General features: G+C 53.0%; 1 protein-coding gene across 1 annotated transcript in view; it reads right to left on the bottom strand.

Annotated features, from left to right (window-relative positions):
- Nucleotides 1-2,550: 2,550 nt before the first annotated feature.
- Nucleotides 2,551-14,686, bottom strand: part of NFATC1 (nuclear factor of activated T-cells, cytoplasmic, calcineurin-dependent 1) — a 119,923-nt gene continuing 107,787 nt past the window's right edge. The window contains exon 9 of the mRNA XM_011934393.1: nucleotides 2,551-4,331. Coding sequence (XP_011789783.1) covers nucleotides 4,282-4,331 — 50 coding nt within the window. The 3' untranslated portion in view covers nucleotides 2,551-4,281. The remainder of the gene's footprint in view (nucleotides 4,332-14,686) is intronic.

The raw sequence follows: 14,686 nt of genomic DNA, 5'->3' as shown, positions 1-14,686 counted from the left end.
TTTAAAAACTGAAGAGGAGAAAACAGTTCCTCAAAAAGTTAAACATGCAATTACCGTAATACCCAGGAGTTCTACTCCCAGGGAATATGCCCCAAATAATTGAAAACAGGGACCTGAACAAAAACATGAACACCAGTGTTCATAGCAGCACAGCTGATGGCAGCCAGGAGGTGGGAGCCACCGTGTCCACCAGCCGACAAAGGAGCAGCACGATGTGGGGTCCCCATCACCCGGGGAACATGACTTGGCCACAAAAAGGGATGAAATACTGACCCACATGACCACACGGATGACCTTGAGAAACACACTACGGGGAAGACACCAGCCACAGAGGGTCTCACGTTTATGATTCCACTGACGTGAAATGCCTGAACGGGCAAATCTAGAGACGCATTAACCCGAGGTTCCAGGGACTGCAGGGGGCAGGGAGGAGACGGGGAGCAGCTGCTGAAGGCCACAGGGTTTTATCCGGGGGTGACAAAAAGATTGTGGACACAGAGGTGGTGGCTACACAACCTTGTGAATGTACAAACCACCACGGAATTGTATGTTTTAAAGTGGTTGCTTTGATCTTATGTGAATTTACAGGGTTAAAAAACCCACAAAGCTGGTCCCGGACTTCTCTTAATGAGGTTATCTCGGCGTCAGTGTGCCCTGAGCTCGCGCCACTCATTCACCCAGGTGTAGCTTGTTAATCTCAACACAGAATGTATTTTTAAAAATATTCACGTTGAGATGAGACAACCTCCGGTGATGTCACTGGTGGGGATGCTGTGTGGGGAGTGTGGCGGAACTGGCGGAAACAGCTGATTTTTTGGGTCCTTCTCTAGAAGCGGGGCCAGGGTGCGTCCCGGCTGGGGAGGGGAATGCTGGGGGAAGGGGCCCAGGTTGTTCGTGTAACGAGACGCCCTTGCCAGGGCCGGAAGGTCAAGCACTTGGGTCTTTCCTGGGCTCCACTTGGCTCTGAGGGGAAACTTGATAATTCCATTACTTTCGTGCTACCCAGTCTCCGCTCAGGAGCAAAGCACATGCGGTCTTGTGGGCGGCTGCGACTGCTCTGCCTCTGGCTGAGTCTCAGAAAACACCCCGTCTCCCAGGTTCCCCCAGGATTTCGGTCACTGAGGACCACGTGCTAGAGAGGCCAGCGAAGACCAGGAAGGTGGTTTTGCTGCCTCGCGAAGCTGACTTCTCTCAGCCTTCCAGGAAAACACAGTCTTGGTTCTGGTGTACACATGAGGGTGGTGCACGCAACTGCCCGATAGCTTTTCCCCCGACAGGCAGAATCTCTGGCTGGCAATCAGCCTGTGGGTGCATTTTTCTAATTACTCAAAATCACCCTAAAAGGCACAAACACTAAGAGGGTTATTCGCAGAAGCTCAACCTCTTTTGCAGAAACTATCACTTTATACATTCATGGTTTTGGAATATTCTATTACTGGGGTTGAGAACAACCAAGGAGGTTTCAAAAAGTCACTTTGAAACCAAGAAAGAGCTTCCAGTGCATTCTGCGTGGACAGCTCCGCCCGCTGTCAGCAGAGGGAAGCGATGGGCACGTGCTGGCCGCCTCTGGGTCGAATAGTCTGAGGCTCTGTTAGGCCCTGACTGGGGCCAGTTGGAGGAAAGCAAGGGCTTAACCAACTCTCCCCCACTTGCTGAGAGCTGAGATCTCCCGCGGAACGCTGGCCTCTGTGCGCTCCTCACACCACCCCTACTCCCTGAGAGCTGAGGGCTCCCGACGCCTGTGGGATCTCCTCCCGCTCCCCCGGAACGCTGGCCTCTGTGCGCTCCTCACACCACCACACGTGGGATCTTTGACAGTGTTCTCAGGCTCACTTCAAATATTGTCAAGCACAGAAGACTGGGGGATAGATGCTTACTAACTGTTTAGGTGGTGATGACTTCTCTAGTCCTTTAACTCAACCTGTACACCTCTGAGCAAAAGAAATTGGAATTCTTGCATTTTGTAAAATCCTAAATGAAAAATGTTTCTGAAACATGAGAACAATAATTACTGTAAAATTCCAAGTTTCATATTTTAACTCATGGCCAGGTAATATTTTCCCACCCAAACATGAAGTAGGGAGCTTGGATGGGGAAAAGGGGAAGAGCAGCTTCAAGAAGCAGGGAGAGACGGCGAGAACCTGTGGCTTTCCACACACATGCTTCCTCACCAGAGGATTGTCAAATGGCATGTGACTGTGTGTGTGGCCAAAGCCTCACCCAGGATATTCCTCTGAGCAAAAACATTTGGCACTAGCAAGAGTTCCTTCTCCACCTCGCCCGGATGAACATTTCTGAGCTGCTTCAGTTACAGGGCCTGGGAACTATCCGGCGTCTCGCAAATTTCTACAGCAGGTATTTACCTAAACATAGAAGAAAGGGACGAGCTCTACTGGCAAGATGCCCTTCCAACGGCGAATGGCCGCGTCTACACAGCCTTCCCAACATGAGGCTTGTCTCACAGACAATCCAGTTACACGCAACCACAAACACACTCCAAGAACAAAGCGGAATCTTCCACGCATGTCATGAACCACTCGCAGATGCCTGTCCAGCAAAAAAAAATACGGCTTTATTGGATCTATTTCCTAACTACAGCTGACACAGACATCAAACGTTTCCTTTTCGATGACAGTCCCCTGAGAAAGGCTGCATGTGACTCATAGGATGCCGGGTGCAGGGTACCCAGCTGCAGGCAGGACGCGGCCACACGTCTTCACGGTTGCGTGCAGACTGACGGGATGGCCTTCAGGTTGTTTCTTTCTGTGAGGGAGACACAAGAGACGCGATCGTGCCGAGTGCACGTTACAGGCCGTTCCTTCTGCAGGAGCCCTTTCTCCATCAGTGACGTTCACAGCCGGAGCCTCCACCCGCAGGTGCAGTTCAAGCAGGTTCCATGAGGGGGCATTAATTCCTAAGGCACGAGTTCAGGTCAACCGTGTTTTAATGAATAAACCATGCTTTTGGGTTATATGGAACAATAGATCACTGCGAGTAATCATACATAATAAGCAGTTAATTGTACAAAGTGCCACAGCAAAGCCTACATGAACCAATCTGTTAACCGTAACTCATCTGAAAGCACTACGCGGGGCTGAGCGTTCATTAAAGCGTCGTTTTTGGTATTGGTTTTCTTAGATGAAGCAGAGAGTGGTAAGGCTTCTGTGAAACAACCATCTTATAACTAAACAAATATGTTACACTCATGTTGCATGTTATTTACAATCCCTTTTTATGCTGCCGTCTGGTAACCTACAGCTACTGTGAATCACAGCTCCTGGCTTTCTGGGGTCCTCCTCGAACTGCACGAGACGAGAAAAATGCATGGCCGTCCGACGCGGCGATGGACGCCAGCAAGAGCAGCGCCTGGAGCCCCAGACGCAGGTTCCAAAACGGATGCCGGTTATTGCTGACAGGGAAGCCTCCCGGGCGAGGACGCGTCGGCTCTGTTATTTATTATTTATCCATAAATAGATGCCTAGATATGTACACACATGCAAATGCAGTCTGTCCTGTAACAGGTTTTCCTGCTTTTGTTCAGTAACCTATTGATGTGCTATTCAACTTACTTGTGCCATGTTCGAAGCCAGATTAAACACAAAGATGCTAGCATGCGACTATGAACAGGCCTACGGTTTCCACTGCACAGACGAGGGAAGCGTGTTACAGAAGAGCTGAGATGACAGACTGGAAGATTCTAAAATGCACTGGGTGAGGCAGCAAGATTGTACGTGACAGCCCAGAAAACGTTCCAAACGTAGGAGACGCGTATCAGGGTCCTCTCACAGCCTGCCAGTGTTCTCTTCGTTCATACAAAGGGTAAAACCTCATAATGAAGTGTGTTTACAGTTTCTGCTCCTACAAATACTCCTACAGTAGCAAATCCAATGCTCAGTTCTACGATGCCCTGTTGAGTTAAATAAGGCACTTCCAGTATTGAACCCCAGGGCTGCCAGAAGGGCTGGGCTTGGGGTCAGACTGCGTGTGGGCCGTTCCCATGAAAGGCCCCTGCGCGGTGGGTCTCCTGTGCTCAGCCCAGCCACCTCCCTTCTGTTGTCGTGAGATGACTTCTCCTCCAGGAGACACAGTGGTCTCCCTTCCTCCGGGCTTTCCTTCTTGGCGGAGAGCCACTTCGTTGCACGTATGAATGTTCAGCTCCTAGCATTCAGCCAACTGGAGGTTCTGAAGTAGTACCAGGTGTGTGTTCAGTTTATTTGTTCAAAAGTCTCTGTCTGCTGAAGTCAGCATACCCCCGCTGAACTGAGTGCTCCAATGTGGCAACTAGGAGTGGGTGCTCGTGCTGGAGAGGTCATTTCGTATTATTTCATTTACTGCAAGAAAAGAAAAATTGAGAAAGTATTAGGGAAACACGCCTCTCCAGCAAGTATCTATAAACATCAAAGAAATGCCCCCCAGCCCTGCTTCTCGTCAGTGACGCTCACGCCTGTGACAAGGCGTCTCCCCCAGGAACCTGCATTTCCTCCTCGGTCTCACCCTGGTCCATGAGTGTCGTGAACCAGTGCCTGGCTGCTGGGCAGAGAGCTGGGGTCGCCAGGCTTCTGCTGGCAGAAACCCACCCTCGTCCGTAGCACGGTGCCAGCACGTCTCTGACGGCCAAAGTGCAGGTGCCAGGTGCTGGCCGCGATGCTGCGAAGATGCCATGGATGTCTCTCCACAGACCCAGCGACCCGCGGGTCCACACCAACACTTCCGTGGAGTCAGCACCAGTGTTGCCTGAGCCTCCCTCTCAGGCTCTTCCTGATTTTTATTTCCCTTTGGATGGCGGTGTCCCCGAGTCCCCCCACACCGGTGATGTTCCCCGTCACCTGTGACTTCTGGCAGATGCAGAGGAAACAAGTGGCACTGTTAGGGCCTTTGTGAGCTGCCGGTATCCCCACTCCACCCACCTCCTGCCGTGACTGCCCTGATGGGCGCTGAGATAGGGAATGTGCCCCCAGCACTGTCACCACGTCCCATCTCCCTCCCAGGTTCTGGCAGGGCGTGCGCTGACGTCACGGAACTGCCCGGGCTTCCCTCTGCCCTGGGCTGGAGCACCCAGAGCCCAGATAAGCCCCATGTGTTTCTGCAAAGGCCCCGGCCTGTCTCAGGGCGGCTTTTCCTGGAGCAATTAGTGGGTGTGCATTTCATCACCCCACTCACTTCCCTAAATTCCCTTTCAACAACCCCCCTGACTATTTTTAAGAATAACAATAACAAAACACAGATGGAGAACCAGGAACTGTGTCATGGAAACTGATAACAGGGACGCACTGGCACTGAGCTCCAGGAGGAATCCTGGCTGCAAACATACACCCGAGGCCGGATCGCCCAAGGCTCTGTGCGGCCAGAGACCAGACAAGTGAAGGTGCCCCACCCGCAGCACCTCCTGACACGGTGCCCAGAGAGGGTCCCCACTCCGTCCTGTGTGGGAACTCAGCCTCTGTGAAGACAAAGGCTCATGTGGGCTCCCCGCCGGCCCTGCTCAGAGGCCCCGCTAAACCTGGCCCCTGCCCAAGACGGGACCCGGCACTCAGCTACAGGACACAGAGCCAGGCTCTCTGCAGAGGGCTCCGCCCCCAGTGTGGAAGGCATCAGGAGTCCGGGCTCCCACCCTCCGTGTGACTCTTCACAAACACTAACGAGGATTCCCCAGGAGGGCCCAGGTGCTCCTGGACGGGCAGGCAGGACCCGACTTGTCCAGAGTGCGCGTGGCAGCTCCTACACCACAGGCACTTTCCGTGACACTCGGGCGGCGCCACAGGGCCTCGGCACAACACGGAGAGGAAGAGGGCTCTGCTCTGTACGGGGTCAAACGGCCTCACCCAAACGCCCTGGGCTGCTGGTTCCTCAGCGTCCTCGCGCCCACCGTGCTGCTGAGTGCAGCGTCTCCCAGAAGCCCCATGCCCTGCTGTGCTTGGCACCTGTGGCACGAGACGGGGATGCCCCAGAATTTGAGACCAGTTAACTCTCTTCCCATTGCACTGGTTCAGCCTTGCAACAAAAGACATCTGCAAAGAGGCAGGAGGAGCTACCTGCTCAGGAGGGAGACACGGTGGGGATTCCGGCAGCTCAGAACAGGCCCCACCTGTGGGGGAAGGGAGGCTGCTCAATGCATGAAGAGGGCCGGGCTCAGGTCCTCATCCAGCCCCGGCCAGCGGAGCTCCAGAAGAAAGGACTCCAGTCAGAACAGTGACTGTGGGGTCGAAAGAGGCCTAAATGATGCAAACAGGGGAAAGACGGGGACACGACAAGGAACTTTGGACGGCGGTGTCGTCCCACCTCTCTACACACCTCTGGAATGAAGTGAAGGAGGAAATGAAGCCATGGGTGGGTCATGAAGAGTAACAGTGACAGGGACAGGAGGGAGGCCTGAGAGGCAATGATGAAGGGGACAGAAGGGAAGTCTGAGGGGTAGTCATGATGGGACGTGGGGGAGGCCTGAGGGGTAGTGATGGTGGGACGTGGGGGAGGCCTGAGGGCAACAGTGAGGGGACATGATGGGTGATAGTGACGGTGACAATGTGGACACGGCATCTCAGGTCTCCATCGTGTCTGTGGGACAGGCCGCCTGCATGGCAGCTGAGAGCTGTCTTGCTCTCCACGGGCACAGGAGGGGCACGTCTGCTGAGGGGTGAAAGGGGAAGCGGCACGGCAGTGGGGCTTCCCCTTGCTGCCCACGGGCACCTGAGCCTTGGTGGGAGAGCCTGGTGGGGAGCGGGAAAGTTCCTCGGTGTGTCCCCAGCCACCCAGGTTCTCGCGGGGACCACCACAGCCTCCTTTGCTCTCTCTGCCTCCGTCTGCGGCTGCTGAGCCCTCGAGAGGGGAGGGGAGGAGGGCCGGCCTCATGAGAGCTGTTGGGGCCTAAGGAGCCAGCAGCTTGCACCCCACTCCTGTGGGCTGGCAGTGCGTGTCAGCCGACCCCGTCCCAGCGCCGGGTCAAGTGTGTTCCACAAGGTCTCAGACACCGCAGGGATGCACGGCTGGGACCGGACACAGCCCAGGCACCCTCCAGTGCCTTCCTGATGCCCCACAGCAGCAGCTGACAGAGAGCGGGAGAGACAACCCCGATGCCACTCAGCAGAGGACGGCACAGCAACCGAACCGCAGAGGAGGCCGCGCTGCCCAACCGTCCACACCGCGGGGAAGAGCCCTGCGTGGAGCCGCACTCACCCCGCAGACACAGCCTGTGCTGCAACCCTGAGGAAAGCCACAGCTTCCCCTTTCACAGGTGGACAACGGGCCCATCCCGGGGGTTGGTCTGAGGCCACGTGGCTCGCTGGCGCTGGGCTGACAGACAGTACGGCCCCCCCACTCCTTCCCGCCACGAGCACTTCTGACCCATGAGGTCAGCCACAGCTGCCCAGCTCTGCCCTTGCGATTCCGGGGGCGGCTTCCTTGGGTATGGTTGCCGATGACACCTACGGTTTCCCATACCAGCTCTCTGCTGATAATTTCCATCTTCTTATTCAGCTTTTCCACAGACACACAGGGTTTTTTCCCTTCACGGCGCATTTTGAATTGCAGGTAACATGTGACCCTCACGGCGTGTGGGAGAACCTGAAAGAGGAAACTCACTTTGCTTAACGTCAGATGTCCCCGCAACAGGATGTGGTGAGCTGTTATACCACAGTTTCATTTAATAAGGAGGGTTTTTTCCCCTTATATTAGATTTTTCTCTAAAATGCTCCTCAGGTGGAAACTATTGTTTTTTCCTAAAACTCGAGTGTGGCGTTTTGAATCCTTGCTGCGGGCCAAGTGCCTCCCTGGAGGCCACATGCACACACCCACACTCGCACCCACCTCTCTACACACATCTGGAATGGAGTGAAGGAGGAAATCAGTATATTTTTAAATATAAAAACTACCAAGTCCATGGGCAGGCGTGGCTCTCACTGCCCCACCTGTGGATCTTCTCCGTGCCCCTGCTGGGGCCACACAGGCTGTCACTGGCTGTGCGTAAACAAGCCGTAGGCGAGACACCTTTCTCAGTCAAGTATTCGACCTTCACCTAACCAGTTTCTTTTTGATCATCATTTTGAAAGAAAGTTGACATTTAAACTTCACCCTGTAGTGAGCTACCCAAAGTTCACCTCTTAAGTTTCACGCAGGAGTTTCGTTTCTCTACGCTGAGAACAATGGGGGCCAGAACGGAGCTGTGAGGGCCTGAACGCTGTTTGATATATTTTGCCCCCTCTCTGCCTGGCTTGGAAGCAACATTTTTCTGCATTTCTGAATGCTTGGTTTCTGAAAGCAATTAAGGATCTTACATTTTAAGGAATGAACAAACTACCCTTTTCCCCAGCAGTTACGCAGCCCTGCCTGGCCCTCCGGGTACTCGCCTGTCTGCTCGTTGCAACAGTCCCAGGAGGGGCAAAGGCAGGCACTGCAGTCACCCATTCTGTTCATGGGACCACGGAAGGCTCAGAGAGTGGGAATGGCCGCCTGGGACCCCAGAGCTGACAGGGCGGGGCTGACCCTCACTGGGGTCTGAGCCCGGCTGGCTCTGCTGGGCCCTGCACAGCTGCCTGCCCCCAGATCCTCTCAGATGGTGGCCTGGGGCCCCACTGGACAAAGCCACAGTGTTAGATGTGCGTTTGTTCTTTCAGTACTTACTAGGAAAGTTGTGGAAAGCTGGAATGGGCCTACCGGCTGGTGCCTGGGGGGCAACTCAGACCCCGGGACCGGAGGGTCCCCACCCTGCCCGGCCAGCTCCTGGCCCCAGATGCCCATCTCTCTCCTCCATATCTGCTCCCCTGTCCCTTCCCTCTCTGGTCCTCCCTGTTTCACCTGCAGGGTGCTCAGAGCCCGAAACTTGGTGTATCTGAGGTGAGGGAAGGTTGGGGGCGGGGGGTGTTTACTACCACTTTCCTTTCCTGTGGTGTGCGCCTTTTAACACAAACAAAACACACACACACACCAGCAGACGCCCCCCCCGCCCACAAAACACACATCGGCAGATGCCCCCCCCACAGACATCTGTAGACGCACCCCCCCACACAAAGCAAGCACATCAGCAGACGTCCCACACACAAAACACACAGACATAGACATCAGTGGATGTACCCCCCACACAAATCAGCAGACACCCCCCACACACAAATCAGAGATGTCCCCCTCCACACACACAACACACACACATCAGTGGCCGTACACCCCCCACAGACACACACATCAGCAGACGCCCCCCCTTACACACACACAGACACAGACACCAGTGGACGCCGTCCCACACACACAAACAGTCTTCTGCTACTTGGCTATACTTATTTTTCAGTCATTTCTCCGGTACTAGCTTAAATGTGCCTTAAGCATTTTTTATGTGGGGTTGGGGGAGGCAGGTGGCCAGTGGAACAGGACGTTGCGCTGCCACTTGCCTTCCGCTACGCTGAGAGAGCCACCGGGACACGTCAGCATCTCCCCTGCTCTGAAATCAGCACTGAGATGCACCGAGTTGCTTCGGAGGCATACGCAGAGGCAGCAACACCATGCTACTCTCCAGCTCCGACATTTTGTCCGGACCTCCCGGCAGCGCGGTGCGGGAGTCCCCCTCATGAGGGGTCTGGAGGAGCATCAAGAAGGCTCTCGCCTGATGGGTTCCCGCAAGTTCCTCACTGCAGACCCTCACTCTACCAGTTTTGATTCCATTTGAAATCTGACTTCCAAGGGGCAGCCCTGCCGACTGTCAAAACGCCCCCCTTTCCTGGTGTGTGCCCTCCATCCTTGCTTCCTGGGGGCAGCCGGTTTCTTGCTGTCTGGACAACAGAGCTCTGCCAACACCATTTATCTCATCTGTCCAGGACTTTATCACCAACTGTCCTACTTCCGGCTCCTTTGCGATAGCGTACGCGTCTGTGTTTGGCTGTGACTAACAGGGCCTCTGAATAAAGTGAAAATAATCCCACTTTAAGCTGCAAGAGGAAAGACTCACAGATGGAAAGTCCTTCACAGACAGAGACCCAGGATCCTGAAATGCAGCACGTACCTTACATGTTCTGAGAGTAAAACTTCAAACATACAAGCCCTGGGAGGAAAAGCAATTCCTAAAACATGGCAGAAACAACGTAAAAAAAAATCTTGCTGTTTTTTGTCTTAAAAGCTGACCTAAGACTGGGCGTGGTGGCTCACACCTGTAATCCCAGCACTTTGGGAGGCCAAGGCAGGAGGATCACTTTAGGGCCAAAAGTTCAAGACCAGCCTGGGCAATGTAGTGAGACACCATCTCTACAAGCAAATGTAAAAATGAGCCAGACATGGTGGTGTGCACCTGTGGTCCCAGCTACTTGGGAGGCTGAGGTGGGAGGATGGCTTGAGCCTAGGAGGTCGAGGCTGCAGTGAGCTGAGATTGTACCACTGCACTCCAGCCTGGGTGACAGAGCAAGACCATCTCAGGAAAAGGAAAAAAAAAAAGCCTGATCTCCTGTCTTCCAGGAGAGCCCAAGCCTTGTAAGGGGTTTTTAGATGGTAATGAAACAACTTGGAAGTCAGCAATTCCTAAGGATTTTCTGACTCTTCTCAGACTAAAATTCCCCCACTTTCCTGCTGCCTTGTTCAAACCACTGCTGGGAGATCTGTGATCAACCACCAGCCGCTGGAGGCTCTGAGGCCTGAGGCGAGGTCTTTGCACCTGAACACTCTGGTAGAACAAGGTTTAGCCAACGGGGGCCTGGAAGGGCCCATCCTTGCCTTCTGCCCAGTCCTGCAGGGCTCAGGGCACATCCTGGGGGCTAATCTGTGGGAAGAGGTTTGACTGAGACCCCGTTCTGCTCTGTGGATGGGTGGACTCTTCGGTATCTCACACGGAGAAACAACTTCCTCCTGGATCGGAGCCCAAGTCGGGGATAAGGTGCCTCCTGCCTGCACTGTGGGCACCAGCCGCCTTGTTACAGAATCACCGGCCATCTGCTGAGGGACACTGGGTGCCAGGGGTCCTAACACCCCCCAGAACACCTGGCACAGCTCCTTGGAGCTGGCTGCTACCCTTAGTCTTGTTTTGAAGACAGGACTGGGTGGTCAGGTCAGCCCATCCTCACACCACGGTGAGCAGCAGAGGCAGGAGCAGCCTTGCTGTGCGCCACACCCCGGGCAGTGAGCAGTGGCTCCTTGGGGAATCTGAGATTTTTCCAGGTCTGTTCTATATGGCTGAATGATGTGGCAAAATGTTTGTCAAGGACACCCTCTTGGGTGCTTGGATCTGCCTCTTTCACGAGTGAGACGGGGGTGCCAGGCACTTCCTGGTGAACCCTCAGTTACCGCCCATCAGAACAGAAGCAGGCAGTGCAACACAGGCTGGGCCCGGGGGCTCCATGGCCCTTTACACTGCCACGCTCAGCTTCCAAACGTCCTACTGTGCGCGTGTGCCCCTCCACGTTTCTGGGGTTCATGCGAACATTAGTGTTGTCCTTCCCTTTCTGACTCAAAGAATTGACTGTGCCTGTCATTGGACGCAGTGGCTGCCGTGAGTGTCGACCAGGAAAGTGATGGGAAAAGCTGTTTGGACACAAATGAGCTGCCTCTATCTGGTCACCCGCACGCCGGGCCCATGCAGTCTGCTCTGTCCCTGTCCCTGGCAGAGCCCATCTGGGAGCAGTGGTGACCATGCCAGCCGGAGACCCACTGAGCACCAGGGTGCTGCACAGACAACGACGCCCTCAGGCTGCAGGCAATGAAGAGCCGGGAGAGGCAGCACTAGAATTGTTTTTAGGAACTGGATTTGGGTTTAAAGAATAAGCAATGTGGGCCGGGCGCGGTGGCTCAAGCCTGTAATCCCAGCACTTTGGGAGGCCGAGACAGGCGGATCACGAGGTCAGGAGATCGAGACCATCCTGGCTAACACGGTGAAACCCCGTCTCTACTAAAAATACAAAAACTAGCCGGGCGAGGTGGCGGGCGCCTGTCGTCCCAGCTACTCGGGAGGCTGAGGCAGGAGAATGGCGTAAACCCGGGAGACAGAGCTTGCAGTGAGCTGAGATCCGGCCACTGCACTCCAGTCTGGGCGACAGAGCGAGACTCTGCCTCAAAAAAAAAAAAAAAAGAATAAGCGATGTGGTTCGGCCACGCTAACCCAAATACACTGTTTAATCCTTGCATTTAAAAAGTTTAAGTAGCACAGATGAAGGCCATAACTTGCATAAAAGATTTTTACGTCGTTTTAAAAAGCGTATTTGTTCATATAGGTACCAACTAACTTAATTGCATAAAACACATTTAAAAGCATATTCCCTCTTTTTCAGTGGTTATGTCAGTTCCAATCAAGAAACCAATTGTGCTACGAATATTAAAGTCTAACAGTATTTATCTGTGACTGCTTAGCAAACCGGACAGTTTGGCAAGGACACAGGCCTCAGAATTCTCAGACATCAGAACGTCCTGCAGGACTGCTCCTTCTTTAGAGCTGTCATTTTCCTTTACACTAAAGCAATACAGGAAACAAAAAATGTTGTCATGATGCCACCCACGGCCTCCGGGGGCATGTTCCCATCGCCTCTTCCTGTGGCAGTGTCCCCGTCCGCCTCACTTTCCATCCAGCAGGCTCCCTTCTAAGGCCCACCGTCCCACTGGACACGGCGTAATTAAACCTGCAGCAGGAACGCAATTGTCCCCAGCTTATTCCACTTTCCTCTGAGGGACAGAAAAGTGCATATTCTTCATAGAGGACAAGTCATCAAAAATAACTTTTTAAAAAGAGCAAAACAAAACAGGAAAGACATTCTCCTCCATTCCTATAACTAAGAGATAATTATAAAAAGTATTTGCTAACCTTCCCAGAAAATACACCTTTAGCTAAAGTTAGTCTTGTAACCTAAGAGGGTAATAATTTGGGTAGGACACAGATAGAAACAGAAATATCTCAGGCCAAATCCTATTCTTAAATAACTAACTTCTAAGATGTCTCCCAATGACGTCTGCTGTACTCAGCTCTGACAATATCTAATAATTCTTGGAGTAAGAATGCCATTTGATGGTGGTTGAAAACCTTAATGAACATATGGATTTTCAAGGCTGTGACGTTCATTACAAGGGGCATGATAGATGTATTTGCCAACTCTTTTATGGTTTCAATGAATTGCTGAATACACAGCTTTCAATTTTTCCATCTGACATACACATTTAGACTTATATGGCTCTTGTTTAAGGTATTACAGTAGATATGAGCTAAGTACATAAAAATATGGTTAAAGCCACAAATTAGAGATCAGAAAATAGGAAGCGAAGAAGAAAACGCCTTTGTTCCACTATACGTATATTGTGTCTGATGCAAAGAGCCGGCTTCGGTGTGTGCACCAAGGAAACTCAAGAGGCTGCCTCTCATGTGGGTTTTTTAATTTTTTGAGAAGAAGTAAACTCTTAGAAAGTCTACCATAAATGTTTCCTCCTTCACAAGCAAGTCTCTGGATTTTCCATAACCTCCTATGTGTAGCCTCCACCATGGCCTCCTTGGTCCACCCTAAACTGCCTGACGCTGCCAGGCGCCTGGCGCTTGGCTGAGAAACGGGGCAAGAACAAGGGCGATTCTGCCAGCCCACAGCCGAGGAACCACCACATTCTCAAAAGGCTGGGTCGCAGTGTCTCTAGCATCCTTCTTTACGATTCTGCATTTTTCAAAGATGCTTTGTAAAGCAGTGGAAAATAACAGCTTCTCAAGTTTCATTAAAAAGTAAGTTCTCAAGTCCGGGACCTATTTCAGCCTTCACTTATTTTTATCTTTTTCATCGCAACAAGCCACTGCCACAGGGCCTGCTATTTTTGGAAGGCGAGGACGGGACAACAGAGGGATGGTGTGACAAGTCACGGTTTTCATCAAACAGGACCCTCATCTGGGCGCAGCTGGCACTGGGGAGCGGGGCGGCCACTCAGGACGCCAGCCATTAAGACAGAATGATTTTCCTACCTTAACTGCCTGCTTCCTTATTTAGCCTGAATGTTGCACAGAATGCAAATGCCGTGTGGAAACTCTGGGGTTCAGGTACAGGACCACGTGCCCGGGAGAAGATTCCGACAGGCTGTCTTTCCGCCCCCCGCTGTGACAGCACACGGGCGTCTGTTTCCACGGATCTGGTCCACCGTCTTATCTGTGCCAAACTGCCGTTCCAGTCACTCACTGGGATCATTTAACCGCCACCCACAGTCCCAGGGTTTCTCTGTTCTAGGAAATACATGTCCCCGAATTATGAAAATTCCCAAACAGAATTAACAGAATTAAAAAATTAAAAGTGTTAAAGCTCCTTCTAATGAAGATGAAACGAATGGACCCCGAGGAGAGCGACCGGGTTGGGTCTGGTTAGGTTCTGCTTCCTCCTGTCCCTCCGCTACAGAAACATACAATTCTTCCTCCTGCCTGTTCCAGGGGGAGACGGGCACTTGGTGTGAACCGGCACTGACCAGGCGGCCTCCTTCTCTGTAGGGTGGCAGAGAAGGTCAAGATAACATGTCACCATGTGAAGTGTGTAGCAGCAGGAGGTCAAAAGCTCCATTGGCAACTCAGAAGCCAACACGCCCCTGGTCCCCGGCCAGGCTGCAGGGGTGTGAGCCTTGCCCCACCTGAGCCCCCATCCACCACGACCGCCCACCCACCACCACCACGGGTATCCTGTTGGCCAGGGACTCCCAAAGGAGGCGGCTGGAGACCACCACTCCTGTGGGATGGGAAACTTGCCTTCCTTCATTTTTTCCTTTTTTTTTTTTTTTT

The sequence above is a fragment of the Colobus angolensis genome, unplaced genomic scaffold (assembly GCF_000951035.1).
Source record: "Colobus angolensis palliatus isolate OR3802 unplaced genomic scaffold, Cang.pa_1.0 Scaffold135, whole genome shotgun sequence".
In the NCBI taxonomy this organism is placed as follows: Eukaryota; Metazoa; Chordata; class Mammalia; order Primates; family Cercopithecidae; genus Colobus; species Colobus angolensis.
The sequence above is the reverse complement of the archived record's forward strand: the minus strand, read 5'-3'. Positions and strand labels throughout refer to the sequence as shown.